Source organism: Xiphophorus hellerii, chromosome 8 (genome assembly GCF_003331165.1).
Source record: "Xiphophorus hellerii strain 12219 chromosome 8, Xiphophorus_hellerii-4.1, whole genome shotgun sequence".
NCBI lineage: Eukaryota > Metazoa > Chordata > Actinopteri > Cyprinodontiformes > Poeciliidae > Xiphophorus > Xiphophorus hellerii.
The window spans coordinates 10298054-10316584 of NC_045679.1; the positions used below are offsets into that span (position 1 = coordinate 10298054).

General features: G+C 36.4%; 1 protein-coding gene across 1 annotated transcript in view; it reads right to left on the reverse strand.

The window, feature by feature from the left end:
* galt (galactose-1-phosphate uridylyltransferase) overlaps positions 1-18531 on the reverse strand; it is a 30654-nt gene that overhangs the window by 7849 nt on the left and 4274 nt on the right. The window contains exons 5-8 of the mRNA XM_032569524.1: positions 15513-15642; positions 14893-14949; positions 8130-8252; positions 480-612 (exon numbers count right to left, since the gene is read on the reverse strand). Coding sequence (XP_032425415.1) covers positions 480-612; positions 8130-8252; positions 14893-14949; positions 15513-15642 — 443 coding nt within the window. The remainder of the gene's footprint in view (positions 1-479; positions 613-8129; positions 8253-14892; positions 14950-15512; positions 15643-18531) is intronic.

Below are 18531 nucleotides of genomic sequence, written 5' to 3' on the forward strand. Positions count from 1 at the left end.
GATTGCATAGAACTCTGTCCAATGTTTCTCCCAGAAAACTTGCTAAGCCCGGTGGTGGTTTAGTCATGCTCTGAAAAAGTGAAACTTTCAGCAAATACATAAAAGTTACCCAGTCTTAAAATCAACGCATGGACATTTAGTGATATTATCAGGCAGACATGAGGATCAAATAGTTATGAAATCACTACTGCCTGTTTTAAATTACAACAATGTCAAAATGATCCTTTCAATTTGTTTTGATATAAGTAAAGCTTTTCCATAAAAAACAACTCTTTATGACGTTAAGTCGTCATGTAAAAAAAATTACAAATTACACTTTGGTTTCTGAGAAGCTTGAATGTGACATGAATGACCATCAGTAAAACCTACAGGTTCTTCACTGAGTCACTCGGTCACCTTAGACAGATCTTAATCACCTCCCTGCTCTCTCAGTCACTCACTGTTGGTACTTTCACACACTCACAAACACACACACTTACTGTCTCTCTCCTCTGCTGTCAGTTCATTGATCCTGAGGATGTGTCGTCGTGGTAACAGCAACGTCTGGTAGGGCCACGTTGCCCAATATGGGACCACCACCAGCCAATCAGAATTCTCTACCACCACACGTTCCTAAGAGAACAACAGATTTTTACGCAAGTTATCTACATTTTAAGAACATAGAGCAAAGTGTTCTCTAAAATAGATACTTAAATGCCAAATGTAAAAAAAACCCAGCATAATTCATTCTTAAAAACAGTATAGTAATGACACTTCAACATTGCTTTTGGCTTTTAGAAGAACATTTTAAAGTAGATTAGATTTTTTATCAAAATTCATAAAGTGAAAATTTGTTGTACCTTATACACATGCACAGAACTCCATCCTTCCATACTTATAATCTTTAAAACGCCAATGAACCATTTAGTTTATTGGTGACACAATAAACTAAATTACATCAACGTGGTTTAAGTTTATCTGTGAACATCAACTTTTAAAGTCTTGCCAGATATTCTTTGATTTAGGTCTGGCTGTTTACTGGGCCATTCTTACGCATTAATTGTTTAAAACATTTCCATTGCTAAGGGGGTTACCATGCCAATCATGCAGGAAGATTAACCTCTGACCCAATTTTCTTCCAGGATAACCCTGTACTCAGCTCCTTCCATCTTCCAATAAACTTTAATCAGCTTTCTAGTCTCTGTTGGGAAAAAAGCTAAATATAAAACCTTGTCCCACAGCATGATACTGTCACCACTGTCATTCACTATGGGATTAGTGTTAATGGAAACATTAATATTTTGAATTTTTGCAGCTCTGTCAAGCTGATGCATGTTGAGAGCTCTCTTGGTTGCTTCTCTGACTATGTTTTCATTACCCACTCGCTCACTTTAGTCGGACTGTGATAGGTTTGAAATTGTGTCATTCAATGGATTGAACAGGACTTTGTAAGATAGACAGAGCTAAAGATATTGTTTTACAACCCAAACCCAGCCACAGCTTTATCTGTGACATGTCTGCTGTCTTTGTTGATATTCATGAGTCTGTTTGTTCAGTGATGTTCTCGAATAAATCTCCAAGAGCTTCACTTAGCAACTGCATTAAGAGTAAGATTAATTCAGATGACTTCTGAGAACAATAAGTTGTATTCATGTTTAAGAGTATTGGACGGTTGAATCTACTAATCAAATTCTTGGCCTACTTGGGATGCATAGCAGCATATTCAGAAACAGTTCTCAATCCATTGTGATACTACAGGGGGTGTATTCGGTCTGCTTACAGTGTTAGAACCCATAATAAATAAAACATGAATGCATAAGTCTTAAGTCTTGCCACCCAACATCACTTTTTTCTTTTTTTGGCTCATTCAACTGTAGTTAAATCTTGTTAATTATAATATTTGTATTGTTTTCTTCCATACTGCTGTAATCATATGGAAGAGCTCAGATACTTAAGTTTTTATCGTATTTTATTACATCTATTAAAAAATGGGGAATAGTAAGTACAAACTACCACTTGGTGTAATTAAAAAAAACATAAGTCAGCTCAAAGTGAATTTGAAATGATAATTAAACTGGTCAGTAGGGAAAACAGTGTAATTACCATAAAATGTTGAATGCAGAATGTGTCCAGGGCAAAATGTAACCAGATGATGAGTAAGCACAAACACAACCTGACCTTGCTCTCAGAATCCATCAGACATAGATTAGCCTGCTGTTTGTGTGTGTGTGTGTGTGCATGCATTTGTGTCTGTGTGTGTGGTGTTGATAATGCAAGAGAGACGGAGAGAGAGAAAGAAATACTGCTCTGTGGTACCACTATTATTGTAATATCGCTTATCAGATCTTAACAACCCTGACAATTTTTTTCCAGACTGGCCAAATGATGGTGTGCTAGTTGGGTCAGACTTTAGAAAGGGCTTGCAGTCCCAATGTTTTCATCTTATTTTCTTTGGGGGAGTGGGTGCAAAGACTTTTACTTTAATTAATGCACTTTTTTAGAAACATGGAACTCTATACAAAACCAAATCGTTCAAGTTGTATTATCTTAGGATTTTCTTTTTTTTTTTTTTTTACCCCTCCAGGGGTCTTTTTTGTGGGCTCTAGTGTCCCTTATGTGATAGTAGGTTGACAGGAAACAGGGAAGGAGAGGGGGGAAAGACATGCGGCAAATGTCGTCGGGTCCGGGAGTCGAACCTGCGACGGCCGCGTCGAGGACTCAAGGCCTCCAAATACGGGTCGCGCTACGCCCTACGCCACCACGGCACGCCCATCTTAGGATTTTCAATGAATATAAACAAGTATTTGAAAATGAATAGTCATAAATCTGAATTGGTAAAATAATTTTTCCTTCATAGGTAGGGCACCAAAACTGACATCCTTGTAAATTCGGTCCTGTGTGTTAACAGTAAGCAGTTTGTACAGCATTATTGGTTATTGGTTTTTTTGTATGTTTTTTGGGTTTTTTTTTATTTCAAACACATGCATGTTTCACAGGAATCAATTAATTTTGACTTTATTATTTTCACACTGTTTTAATCCTACAAACCCATCCTTATATACTTCCAAATATCCAGTCATCTGATTTTCCATCTATCCTTCTATCAATCTTTCCACTTTTCTATTAACCAGTTATTCACCATTCATCCCCCAATTCACTCTGGCTAACCATGGATTTTCTTTCTTCTGCTTCTCTCCACAGTCCAAAATATACATGCGGAGTTGGATTTCAACTAAGACAAATTCAAGGCTTTTTCGAGCTGTTCCATCCAAAATCGCTCTGCTCTTTGGTTGTGAGGAGATAGCATACAACTGATTATGGTTATTTGTGCAAAAGAGCATCCTGCTGTTGAAGAAAACACCAGCTCCAAGTCGATTAAGACTAAGCTGTTAAGCAAATGCAAGAGAAAACAAAAAATAATGAGCTACCACTGGCTGAAAAGCACTGCAGCAGTCCAGATATTTCCATGTGTCAGTCACTGTTAGGAGCTGCCTTATTCAAATAGAACACATGGGGTTGTAGGATGTTTGATTTCATTCGCTATTTACCATCAGTGTTGTGAGAAACTGAAATTGAACAAAAAAGATTTGACAAGTATATATACTTCAGTGCATTTTACAGACCACAAGCAAGATATGACGTATTATGTTTTATAAAGATTTGAGAGCAGGACGAAAAGCATCAAAGTTTGTTGTGACGTTAATAGTGAATTCATTACTTATTTTATCATTTGGCGATTGATTTTTTTTGTGTTTTATTTCCTGTTCAAACTTGTTCAAGCATTGTAAATTGATGATTTTCTTAGTTTATTTTTTAAATTATGAATTAGAATCAGATTTATTGACCAAGACTGTGCATACAAACAAGAAATTTGACAGCAGCTTCACACACTCGCTCACAGTATGCAAACATTAAGTATTAATTTATAACATAAACTATAAAAACAATATGTGCACAAAAGGATGTCTGCTTGTGCAGCCAGCAGGCAGATTGTGGTAGTGCAAATAAGCTTATTTTGTTTCAAAGTGGAGTAGCTGACTACTTAGGACAGACTGAAAAAAATGGCTGTGAAGATGATGATAAACAGCTCCTTTGAAAGGTTTTACTCCTTGAGTTGCTGTCGGTAGTATGGTCTCTGCTGGGCCTTCTTCCAAACAGTGCAGGATGATGTAAAGTCCTAGACTGACTGCATCATCTGCAAACCTGCTTGCCACTGCAGGGGGTCAGCAGACAGCCTATGGTGACCTTCAGATGCTTCAACAGCAGTCACTGTATTTCATGATCACAGATGTAAGAGTCTGCAGTCACTTAACCTTGTGACAGAGCGTTTCTTATGGACAAGGATGATGGTGGAACGTTTAAAGCAAATGTCAAAATAATTTGAAATCAACCTTTTCACAGCAAGGCATCAGTAAATAATTAATGGATTCAGAGAGAAAACAGGAGTGTTATAATAACTGTAGAGGAACCAGTAATTTACCACAAATTGCTTGGCTTTTTAATGGAAGTGAACCATTAATGGACTCTACTTAGTGTGAATAATAATAATAATAAAAACTGTTATTACTACTTTGCTGTCAAGATTTTAAACTTTATTGTATTTTATCAAGATTTAGGTTTGGTAGGATAAGAGTAGGGGAGCATGGGCACAAAATATATATACTGTATATATCTTTGTATATTCTAAGTAATTTTCTTGTGTCTTCTTATTTTAACTTAACTGCTCTACACTGCTTTTATCTTTTATTTATCTGCTCAACACTGTTTCATTAAAATATTCCAAAGATGGAACATTTAATGAAATACACAAAATATTCAGCTTTATGTAGAAAACAGATCATATCAAAACATCATAAAATATCTTGCATGATTGTAATTAATGATGACACTTGACAAATGTCATATTTACTTCTTTCATAATTGGTTATTGTGCTACATTTTTATCGTGTTTGCTGTAATGTGTTATGTAATAATCTTAACTTGACATTATTATAAGACAGTCCTACAGTTTAAGATATTTTTTGGGTTGATTTCTTCTTTTTTTTTCTTTAGTCTTAGCAACAAAGATGGGACTTGGTTTTCATTTACACATAGCCTTTTGTGGGCAAACTAAAAAGTTTCAATTGACCAGAGCTCCTTCATCCACATGTTTGCTGTTTACCTTACTTGGCTTGAAACAAACTGCCTCAATAGTGCTACACTGTGTTGGTCTATCACATAAAATCCTTATGGAATTCATTGAGGTTCATGGTTGTAATATTAGATTTACTTTTTACTTTTATCAGCTCATTTGATTTTCTTTTCTGACCAATATTTCATTTTTTCTCTCCTGCTCATCTTCTTGACCTTAGTTGCACTTGCCTGTGTTCACTGTTTCCCTGCTATACCTTTAGCAAGATTATTAAGGGGCAAGCTCAAGATGGAAGAATTGAGGACAAGGAGAGGAAGCAGAGGATGTCCTAAAAGAAACCTCTAACACGGCCAATCTCAAGGAGTTTTATTCAATTAGCTAAGAAAGTTTTTGTTTCAAAGTTGAGTGTCACCCGGGAACCAAAGCCCAATTCAGTGTCTTCCAAACACTCCGATGTGCCAATTTAGGGTCCCTAACCTTGGGTCAGGGAGACAAGAGCAAAGAAAGAGAGACAAATACACACACAAACACAAACGCACTAGCCAGCTATTGACAAATCATTCTTGGCTACTCGCTCACACACAAACACTGTGCTTACGGCTTTCGCTCTGATTTTATAAAGGTTGGTGCCCAATACTAGCTCCCAAGGAGATTCAAGTGTCTACTCTGTTTTTCTCAAAGCCTTAATGCTACCTTCCATATCACACAAACACACACACATAAGCAAACAGGAGTGTCCCCACAGTCCCAGTAGAACAGGTCAGCTTATCCCCTGAACAAATTGTTGGCTTTTTTCTTCTGACACCCACATCTTGTATCTCTCTTTCTGACTTGTGTGTTTACAACTGAATGCTCTTCTTTATTCTGTCCTAACTTTCATGCTTTTGCTTTTCTTTGGGTCTAAAATCTTTTTAGTTCAGTTTAGACTTTACTAACAATGATTATATTTTACCTTATACTTAGAATATTGAGGAGGTGACGGCATCTTTCAAAGGCATTCATATCCCTTGATGGCTTTTCAATATTTTTTTAATGTTGCTGCTACAAATTTCAGATCATTTTAATAGAATTTTATAAACACAAAACTCAAAACTCTGGCTTCAAAACTCCACAGGTGTTGGAAGTCAGACGGGTAGAGCTGAGTATTTAAATGATCTCAAACAATGACTTAACTGTACTCCATCCTCATGAGATCCCAACCTAATAGAGCACTTTGGAATGCAGTGAACAGGAAATTCACATCATGAATGTGAAACAATTTGCGGCAACTGTGTGATTCCATCATGTCAGTATGGATTGATATCTCTGTGGAATGTTTCAAACACAGTGATGAATTTATGCCACAAAGAACAGAAGAACAAGTAGTTGTGAAAGCAAGAAGTGAGTCCAAGTTTGTGAGAACAGAGTAGGGAGCTGATATTGACAGGTTAATTAGTTTATGTTTTAGGTCTGGATAAAAAAAATAAAAAAAATTGCAATCTGCATTTGAACCAAAATCCTGCTTGAAGCTTGCCAACTTTACATCAAAATGGCATTACTTTAATAAGAACTGAAGGCTCACCTTTAGTTCCAATGCCATCAATATTAGTCTTTATTGTGTCCAAAGTTAAATTTGTATTTTTTGTATGCCTGGGGAAAGCATAGGAGCCTTTTATTCAGAGAGCTGGTTGGTAGTGTGCACTAACAGCTCGGGTCGGTGCAATGTTGTGATACTCTGTGGTCCAGTACTTTTTCTCACATCTCTATAAAAGCACTTAAAAAGTCGAAGAAGTTTGAGTCAACATTTTAGTGGTTTTGAAATCAGAACTTTATAAAACTTTGGTATACCTTTTCTACCAGAAACTGACCCATGTTTACAAAGAAAGTACATTTTTGTTTAGTTTGTGACCCAACATGTCTAATTTTAGCTCAATGATAAATTGTGAGGGCTAAAGCAAATCCTACTGCAGAGCCAACACATTTTAAAACACTACAACAAGAACAACATCACCAAAAATCAACATTAGTTATTCTAAAATGAAATGAAAAGCCTTTCCCCAACAGTTAGAGAAAATATTTCTCAAATTGTCAAGTCTAATTTCAATGCAGAAGGTTTTTGCTAGTGTTCACTAATGACATTTGGCAACACGCTAAAATCTGTGTGAGCACCCTAAATGTAGTCACACAGCTTCCCTAATGTTCAGGTGGGATGAAGACGGACGCTGCAGTATTATGCTAATGAGCATCAATGCCGTCCAATCACACGCTTCACTGACTGGGAGACAGGCAGAGGAAGGAAAATCAAGAGAATGATGGAAAAGGAAAAAAAAGGGGGCGAGGAGGAAAAGGGTGGAAGTAAATGGATGAAGGGAGACTTGTGAGAAAAGTGAAATGTGGTACCATTATTTAAATGGGATCTTTTAATCACAAGTTTATACAGTAAAGCACTTTTAGAATAATTTGCATGGGGAAATTATCAGCATCATTTACCCCCTAATTTAACAAAACAGGTAAGCAAACATTAGATGGCTTTACTTTGCACATCACACTCTTTTACAGCGTTAGATTCCAAAAAATATTCAAACCAAATCCAGCCTTTTCTTTTCTTTATCTTACCCCTCACTCCCCTTTACATTGAATGTTGAAAGATACAGATAAAATCCATGTTTTTGAGGCAAAGATTTTGATTTAAATGAAATGAAAAATACCATTGCCATAGCAACGCTTCCATCTTTGTAAACCTTTAAAGGTCGTTCAGAAATTGCCCTGAAGGAAACATGATGCTTTTTCAGAATAATGTTTGACTTAAGGTGGAATGAATATTTCTGCTGCTGTGTGACCTGCATGCTCTTCTTGTTTTACCATTTGGATTGTGAGGATTTTATGTACTTTAAGAGCTATTAGATGTAAAATAAAATAAAATAAAAAAAAAGTGATTTGTGAAACTGTTTAGGCTGAAAGGCTTAGATTCATTTGTGACACCGCAACTCAATCCAAGTATGAAAGAACATAAGATGTCCACTTATTATCTTACATGTACCTTTTTCTCTGCTTCTTGTTTGGCATACTGCACCAGCAGCGGCTCTCCGTTTTTCTGATAGTATGCTCTTTGGCAGCGGTCAGACACAGCAGGCTCATTGGGCAGGAAGCTGCTAGCCCACACCTTTAGCAGAAAGGAAAATAAAACAAAGAGATTCTGCATTGACTCAAACTAATTTATGAGTGCAACAAATATTCATAAAACATGGAGGAAACCTGAGCTTCTTGATGACCAGTTTCCTTTAAACACTAATATGTGTATTAGCATTTGCAGGTTATATGCTGTGTCGTTTCTTGTGAGAAAAAACAAACTTTAATGAATCAACATCCAGGAATGTTCGAATAACTAAATCTGTCAGTTTGCAAATGCAAATCCACAGACAGAGAATAGTTTGTTAAACTTTCCACAATCGTTCCAGGGTGCCCAAAATTGTCGATCTTTTCTTATAAACTCTTCTTTTCAGCTTACCTCACAGTTTTTTATAGGATATAGTTGATTCTCTGGGAAATGGATGGTTTTGAGTTGATCTGTGTTGGATCCCATTTTCAATTTTCTGGCAGAGGCCCCAAATTTTTTATCAAAAGTCTGCTACTTTCAAAAGTTTGTGGTGAGTTTGTGCAGTCAACAAAGCAGAAGCAACTTAGAGGTGTAACGTTTTCAAAAAATGACCAAAAACTACCAAGAAAGACATCTTGCTGAATCTTTGCCATAAAAAAATAAGGACTGTAATGAACTCAACAACCTTATAAAGATGCCAGAGAGCATTTCAATAACTTTTTTTATGTTCAAAATGAGCAAAAACAGCAACTGTGTCTCACTGAACAACAAACAAACTGAATGCTTACAGTTCTGAAGATAACTACAAACCCTGCATTAGAAGTCACGGGGAAAAAAAGTTATCTGGGTCTTTGTTCCTCATTAGAATTCCAACACATATACCCTCCAATGGCACCTTCATTTTATCCACCTTCAAATGCCCCCTGTCTGCCACCTTTTTCACATCTCCTGATTATGCTCCTCCCTGTTCCATTCCCTTCCCATTTCCTCAACCAGAATGTCTTTTTGAAGACGCTTCTGAATCTCTCCTCCCAGATTAATATCGACTGCCTGCCCACCTCTTGTCACACTGTAGGCTTTGTTATTAAGCTCTGTATTCTCCTTTGCGCATTCGGTCCGGACGTTCTCTTTCAATTACATAAGACAACTTAAATGTGGAAATATGATATGCATCCAATATGTTACACATGTTTTTAGTTCACTTGTACATGTAAAGAGAAAACCAACCACATCACTAAATGAGCTAATTCTTTAAAGCTGATCTCTTAAGCATCAGCATATTATTGCATATTCATTCGCATTCAAAGAAACACGCACACACGCATGCACACGCAAAGTTGTGCCCCTATCTGTTATGATAACACTAAAACAAAAGACACATTTAAATCAGCCACACTGATTGCTAACTGAAACAAACACATTGTTCCAGCATTGCTCTCATCAGCCACCAATAGTGCTCCTTATCAGACTGCATTCACCTTAAATGAGATGCTGGCAATTTCTCCAATTTAGCATCCCTGGAGAAAATTATGCAGGATGCTTCAAAGCACAAGATAACACATATCTGAAAAGAAATATTCAGCTCTATTCGCTTTACAGACAGAAACACTGCTTTGCATTTTGGTGTGGCTGTATTATATCCCTACATTCTTTGGCCCTCATAACACATTTCTATCACATTTCAGAAAGCTTTTTATGGGCAACAATAAACATAACAGAAGACATTTGCACAATTCGGGTTTTAGCTTTATAGCATTTTAATGGGCATTAAAGCAGACAAGCAGTACAAAACAACCCCACGATTCAACTACAGACTCTGGGCTGCAAGATAATTTAGAACATGAAAAAAAGGAAATTTTGAACAAGAGGTATTCGGGGTTCATAAAATTAAAATCCACACTTATCTACTCATACTTATGCAAAACGGCAAACAGAGCAGACACACGCAGAAAACTATATAGACTCTCTCTGAGCAAAGTGGGGGGATTACCATCATCAAATTGTGAAATACATTTGGGGTGTTTTCAGAAATGATAGTTCAGTAGACATGGTTTGAATGGGTACCAAATTTGCATTTTCTTTACATTTTCAGCTGGTGCAGTTCACTTTTGCACTGTACTGTGTCAAACAAACTAAACCCTTAGCAAAACCGGTTTACCCCCTCGCTAGTGGTGGCGCTGCACCAATGACCACTAAAGGAAACAACTGAGCGCAACTTCCTTCCTCACAAAATGTAAACCAATATGGAGTGGCGTGAGATTTTAATGGTTAAAGGATTTTCCTTTTGTCTTTGGCAAAAGGCTTTGAGCCATTTCTCCCACTGGTGCTAAACTTGTACGTTTGTTTTGGCTGTAGTTACCCAGAATGCCCTATGATATAGTTGGCTTCCTGCTTTAGGAGCTGTCTCTGTCTTGCTTGCCATCCACACATGCATTTGAACCTCGCCATAGTTCACTTCAACCACACCACACCTATATATGGTCTCATTCATTATAAGTCAGAAAATATTAATTTTGTATTATTTTTATTTATCCCAGCTATGTTTCCATTCTTCTTATAATTACGGTTGACATGTGTAAAGTAATGTGTTCTAGCAAAAGGTGGATTTTGGAACCAAATTGTGCAGAGGCAAAAACAAGCTAAAGATGATGTGTAAATACAATGCACGAACATTGACCAGCTAAAAGACTACAGGCATGTGTAACAAGCACTATTTGAATATTGGGCTCTTAAAACTGGTCCTTAGGCTATTGGTTCACCTCTGTCTTTACATGCAATAATATATCTACCCGACAACAGTTGTTTCATCATGCAAAGTCCAGATAACACATCCAAGAGAAACCAAAATATAATCCTTTACTAGAAGATACAACTTCTGAGAAAGGTATTTCTTTTGATAGATATTTCAACTCCATAAGTCTGTTGACTTCAATGTTGCTGCTCATGTAAGCAAATGCAACACTACACAGAGAACCGCATATACACTGATGGCTACTGGAGTTAAAAAAGGGCTATTACTATTCAAGAAGCAAATGTTTTCCTTCTTCCTCTCTGATCCTGTGAGACCAAAGTTATCAGAAGCCATGCCGCCTACTAAACAGGATTAAGATTTTTTTGTTTCTCGTTAGTCAAAGTTTTACATCAATGCTTCTAAGGTTTTCACCATGGGGGTGCGGGTGGGAGGAACGTGACTGTGCAAACACATGGATTTTAATGCGCTGACAAATATAATAAGGAAGTAAAATTCTTTTAAAAGAGAAACCAAACTACATAAATGTATTCAAAGTTTTCTCATAGACTGGACCCAAATTGTATTCCAGGTGCACAAAAATTGAAGCTATTGATTCCTTACAACTAAACCAGGTAAAATGAAATATTGATATGAAAAGATATGTATACGTCATAATTTAAAATTAGACAGGATTTTCACCTTGCAGCTATACTTTATAATCTATTTAACCATATTTTTCTCCAGTGACATACTGCCACCGGGTGGTAATTTCTACAATCTTGTCAAAACAACAGAACAGACTCAGTTAGGCTCTGGGTTTGTCTTCATCATCCACATCTAACTACATTTATAGGAATCATTCAGAAGTTGGGAAGAAAATAGATATTTTAGGATGAGGAATGAGAAGACAACTTTTTAATTATTGATCACTGAAGACCTGGTTTTTGTCATTGTGTAGATTTACCTAATTGCTATAAAAACTCTAACGTACATTTACGAGTTTAAGTATGCAGTTTTTAACTTATGTTTGATACTTGGTATTCTATAAATTTGTATTTTTTAAACTTTTAAAGTAAAAGGTTAACATAAAGCTGTGCATTAGTGTGAAGCTAAAGGAAAAAAGAAGATAGAAGGTTGTCAGAAATGTTCACTAAAACCGGAAATGTGTAGAATGCATTTGTATTCCAGCCCCTGAATCAATACTTTAAGGAAGCATCTTTCTCTGAAATTACAGCTCCAAGTCCTTTGGGGTGCATCTCTACAAGCTTTACACATCTCATTTCTTCTTTGCAAAATAGCTGAGGTTGAGCACAGCATATGTCAACAGAAAATTGCAAGTCTTCTCACCGATTCTCAAATGGGTCTAAGCCTGTACTTTGACTGGACCATTCTACCACATTAATAAGCTTTAATCTAAATGGGTGTCCATGCATGCAGGATACCAGCCCTTGAGGACAGATTTTGGATGCCACTGATCTAAACTATTCAATGTTGCACCAAAATGCTGCATGGCAGGTGCAATAAGAAACTTAGCATTTTAAAATAAAGATTTTACAATATAAAGATTGCATTACTAAAAATAAAGATCTCAAAGTTTTGGGTTTTTTTCATTCAAGGCCTAAAGGGTAAAATTGATCTTTTGCACCTTAAAAGCTTCTAGACAATAAGCAGCTCTCATGCGGACTGGTAAATTATTTTGTAGATTTGGGACAACAGAAACAGAAAAGAAATAACCACCTTTAATTTTTAGTTTGAACCTTAGAAGACCTCAAAACTTCTGCTTGTTTGAGCTTTGTGTTTTTGTAGATGTTTAATAATTTAAAAGACCTTTAAATATGGTGGAACAATCCTGTTTTGAACAGGAACCCAGCGTAGCTGTTACATGTTTGTGTTTTCTAGTTCTAGGAATTGCAAGGAGTGACTAGGCTAAACCACCAAACACACACACACACACACACCCGCGCACGCCTGCACACGCGCACACTCCCCTTTTCTTGGGTGCTTTTAAAGGGAAGATGTACATGGGACATAACAAATCTCAGCTGAGATACCAGCTACCAAGCAGGAAGGGATAATCGTGTCTTACCACACAGAATATCTTAACAGGAGTCCTTCATTTGTTGTAACATTTAGAGGTGTTTCAAGATCATAAAGAAATAAAGCACTGCCATCTTTATAAGGAGCAAAGGATAACAACAAACAACAGATCAAATAGATAGGCTGTGACATATGGCTTGACAGCCATCCTGTCTCAAGGTCCACTAATTAGGGTTGCTGTCAAATTTGGTCGCAACGGACCAGGGCACCTTCTTCAAGGTTGTGGGTTGTGACAAACTGGAAACAGGACCTCTAATGGCTTTCTTCAGGCAGCTCTTCCCCAAAGACCAGACGTGTGGCGTGGATAACTGTTGACAGATTGTTCTACCCTCAGCTGTGGATCTTTGTAGCTGATTCAGTGTTCCCATGGGTTTTTTGGTTACTTCTCTGATTAATGCACTCCATGCCAAGTTTGTTGTCAGGCAACCATTCATCATTTTCTTTCTACTTCATAAATACTCCTAACTTTGTGTTTATCTATTACATAAAATCTCCAAAAAAATACACTGAAGTTTGGGGATGTAATGTGATAAAAAAGCAAAATGTTCAGCAGGTAAGACTATCCTCACAAATGATCTATAGTAGAATGTAGGCAGCTTTAATTTATCAGTCTTTTTTGTGAATAACGTAACATATTAAATTAAATCCTTTGCCTCCATGTATCTTTTTGCACCTTTTCTGCGTCACACTTTTAAGAAACAGTTTGACAAGAAATGTCTCTCTCCTCGAATTGAGTTTTCTAAATTACCGTGCCAGAAAGAAAAACATGAAGACGAGAAAAGCATCCAAGCTGTAATATAGGTGTGACTATGCATACCCCCTTACGCATAATGTGGCAAAGCTGCACAGCTGCATCTGATTTCTGGATGAGGACTCAATTAACAGCTCTGACGCTGCGACATTTCTGACTTCAAAACCTGGACGTGTTTTTCTTACACATTTGTAATTCTTCAGTGGTGTGTGAAGGAGCTGCAAATTAGGGCCCTTGTAGATAAAGGTGTGTATGTGATAAGTGTTGTTTTATGTCATTTTTAAACTCATTCTGCATTTTGAAAGCAGAGGGCCCCTCATGAATTTCTAAACTTGAACACAGAATTTTTCTATATAAAGACATACTAAATAAAAGGAATAATGTTATTATGTCTACAAAGTATCTATAAGCCTAGAGTAGACCCTCAGTTTTTGCATATGGTGTAGATATTGAGCAGTAATTAAGACCTGACAATACTTTTTGTAACTGGCACAATACCAGGGGGATTAACTTATTCCACAACACTCTACAATTTCAAAGATATTGTAAAATCAGTAGCCTTATTTTCTTCTAATAGTTATTAAAGTGTAAAGTAATCTAAGTTTAGAGAAACTCTGTGAAAGATGTATAAAAAGTTTTAAAATAAGTTTAGCTTTTGTTCCAGCAGCCAAATTTCATACTTTTTGGCAAAGTCCAATCTCTGATGTATGTACAATTATTAATTCCAGCAATTATGCCACATAAAGAAAAATAAGCAAAACCAAAAAGAATGGCTTGCATCCATACTAATAATTGAAATGTGACCTAAAAACTATATAATTCACAAATTATATTTTCATGTGTTTCAGTGTCTAGGCATACTTAGTACATTTCTCTCAGCCATTTAAGTGAAACAGATGGGTTTTTAACTTTATAACTTTTAGACATGGGTGACAACAAACACTGCTACTAGCGCAAACTTGAACATGTATTCAAGTGTTTTTAAAAAACCTAAAATAGCTGAAATGTGACAGGCTAAGTAGGCGACACAGTTTATAATACCATCAGACACAATAAATAGAATAGAATGGTAAATATGTGAGTAGAATTCACTCTGTGAGAATGTGGTGTTTAGGTGCTCGTCTTACCTGACAGTGAGGATGTGGATTCGAACAACCCATCATTGCTCCCTTATTTTCAAAAATCTGCAGACAGAAGGTGGGAGTCCATGTATATTTCAGGTGTAGATGATACAAAGTGCTTTTTTGTCAAGTTAAATTACCATACCCAAGAGCATTTTGGATATTTCTGAGAAGATTTTTTTTTCTTTACGGTGTTGGCTGACATGCGAATGTGAGTGAAAACAGTTTGGGATCTGGTTTAAATTCAACACCTATGGTAAAGCGAATTATTTATGAAAGTAATTTATTCTCTTGGAACATAGCAGCACCTGAAGTTTGGAAAAAAAAAAAAAAACTGTTTTCACACAAAAGATTTTTTTTCTGTTCCCACAGGAAGTGATTTTCAGGTAGTTATGCACCTTAATCCATGTTTTCGTACATCTGTCTTTCTGAATAAGTGAGTTTGCACAGAAGCACCATTAAAGTTTCACCGAGTTCAATGGAAACACCTTTAAAATACAAAATAACTGAATGGAAAATGTTGTGAAATTTGTGATGTGAACTTTTTACAGCTCTGCAATGTCAGAGAAAGTTAGATGAGGTGAGTGAAAATAAATAGCAGTGAAAGGAGTGTGTGTTTTATGCACCTGAACCCATGGATACGTAGCACCGAGTTCCTCTAAAATTTCAGCCCATTTATCAATGACCTTGATAATCTCTTCTTTTTTCATCAGAGGGAGGGTGACATCAGACCAGGGGTGGAAGCACATGACCTTACTAAACATGACACAGAGAATAGGGAAGAAATAGTAATCATGTAACAACATATAAGGATAAAAATCAGTAAGCAGGACTCTAAATGCCCATTCTGTCTGAATATAAAGCTTGACAATTTTTTAACAGAGACAATTAATCTCCTTGTGTCAGGAGAGCAAAACTTTTGGGATTGTGACAAATAAGGTTGGGTGAGAAACCAAATTTATCCTGCCATCTAAAAGCCAATTGTTCTTTTTTGGTGGGCATGACAGAAAATGTTATTTTCTGCTGTTGCTGGGACAATGTGCTTTGGTCACTAAGACCAAGATTGAGCTTTTTAGAAATGAACCTACCTCAAAAACCTCATTCCCACCAAATGACGGCTATAGGTTGCTTGTTTCTTTTCCAGGTGCCCCTGATACTCTGATTGTTACACAAAGCATCATGAGCTCTTTAAATCTACCCCAAAATGGATATCAGACACTAGGTGCACAAGCTTCTGCCATGGCTTTCAGAGCCCTCGAGTCCTGTAGAAAACTTGTCGCTGCGCCGCCGAAGACTATAAAACACAAGATGGGAGAAGCCTATACCTCAGGATTATCTCCAGCCTTGTGCAATGTTAAACTGGTAAACTGCATCGCTTTTGGATGTAATATTAACGGCTGAAATAAAATGTATGTATTTTAAGGCCTTTCTATCTTTGTCAGGTGAGTCAGTGTTTCCTTTCTTTAATCCATCACTATTGAAGGTGCATGTCTAACAATTCTGTTCAAGCTCACACACCTCATCAGAATCTATTCCCTCTCGCTCTCTCTGTTCCACTTGGTGCGTCTATTATTTATCTTGAGTTTTCTGCTGTGGTTCTGGTAGATATTAATAAGTAAAAAACATGCCAGTGCTATCACTGATCTACTTGGCCTGGTTAAATTGATAATCTGCAGGAGTGCTGTTTGCATCTCTGTTGTGAAGTGAGATCACTGCTCTGGATACTACTGCATGCCTACTTTGAGATGTTTTTCAGATTGCATTGCTGAAGCTCAGGCTGTTGGCTAAAATGGTAAACTGAAAACATGACTATGTTTGGATCAAAAACTTAAATTAATCCTTTATTAAACATATGATGGATCATTCTTCAAGCCTCACAAGCAGGCAGCTATCTTCAAGAAGAAGAAGAAAAGTTTCTTGCACATCTATATAATCTTAATCTACATTTTATTCATCAGTTTTAGCACTGCCTGAAACTGATTATCAGGCTTTCACTGCCTGAAACTGATTGTTTCAGGCAGTGCTGAAACTTCCCTATTTATGGGAATTGTGAGAAAACCTTTTTGTGCAGAAGTGAAACCTATTAAAAGAACCAGATTGGACAAGGAATCAGTAGGACAAACCCTATGTGGCAAATATTAAGCGCACTTTGTGGCCAAATTTACCTGTACACTAAACAATACTTTTAACATTTCCAAAGAGTTTGCAATGTGTGAAGGGTTTTGTAGACCATAGTGTCTGGTTGGCCTCGTAGTCAAACTGATTAGAGAGAGAAAACGTTTTATAAGTTTTATTTAAAAAATTTCCCAAGGCTTTTTTTCCCCCCCCTCTCTCTCTCTCTCTCTCTCTCTCTCTCTCTCTCTTTCGGCTGAGAATATATAACAGAAAATAAATGTTTAATAAATTAATAATCATATAATGGTTTTCCAATATTTACCTGCAACCACCTGGCTGTGCTCAAAAATGTGACATTGCTGGTGCAACCAAATTTTCTATCTCATGGAGAAACACAAAGCTTTTATTTTTATTATTAAAATTCTAAACTTGAAGAAATGGGATGAGATTTTTGACAGACACTTTAAGAGAGAAAAAATGACATAATTTGAACTTGATATGAAGTCATATCTACAATTCTGGGTTTAAATAAAACCATGCTGTGAGTTCAGCCATCTGAAACCATATGTAATTGTGGTGGTGTTTCTTCTTGCGCTGTGTGATCTGTATGGTGTCCTTGAGTATTCTCAAAGGCACTTCTAAATAAAATGTACTTGTAATAGTAGTATTGTAGAAAAAGATTATTTGAGTATGAATTGAACATACCACCTAAATGTCTCTGTGGGTTTGGGGGAAAAAAAAAGAAAAGTTCACTGTTAATGCAACTGTTTGTTATCAGGCTTGCAAACAGCACCCAGGCAAACAAACGTGAATGTCGGAGTAAAAAAGATATTACATTTCTATTGACAGTCGCAGTCTTCTGGGACGAAAAGCAGCTAGTGTGCGATCAATAATTGAATACGACTTTGGTGTTTATGCTCAGAGCAAAAATGAATGGTCTGTATTTATGAATTGTTCATGAGAAGACTTACAAGAGCTGAGAGCTCTGAGCATTTGTGTTTTTAAATCCAGTTGAACTCTAAAAGCAAAAAAAACTGAAGTGTTGCTAGTTACTGTGAATGTATTGCAGATCTCTGGGTGGACAATCTGGCAAAAATCATTTTATAATTGTATCCTAATACCACAATGTAAAAATATTTAGTAGCTATTAAAAAAAAAGAAAGATAAGAGTATTTTGACCAGAGAACAGTTCAAAACATATTTTTTATCAGACTTTTTTTTGTTCATTTTGTCAAAATCTGTAAACAGGAAGCATTTATTGACATGATTAACATATTGAAGACCTAAAGTAAACTCTCTCAAACCATTTTCCCTTAATCAAAAATGTGTTTTATTTAAAACTTAAAACAACACAACCCAGGTAAAATGTACTATTGCTACATGAAAGGGATGTGAAAACTATGAAATTTCTTTATCACAAAAATGTATTTGTTTTTTCAATTTCGATGTCTTGTCTCCTTTGGCCATTCATATGCCCTATTACATACAAATCTGCTGCCATTTAGTTTTAATGAAATTATAAATTGTTGC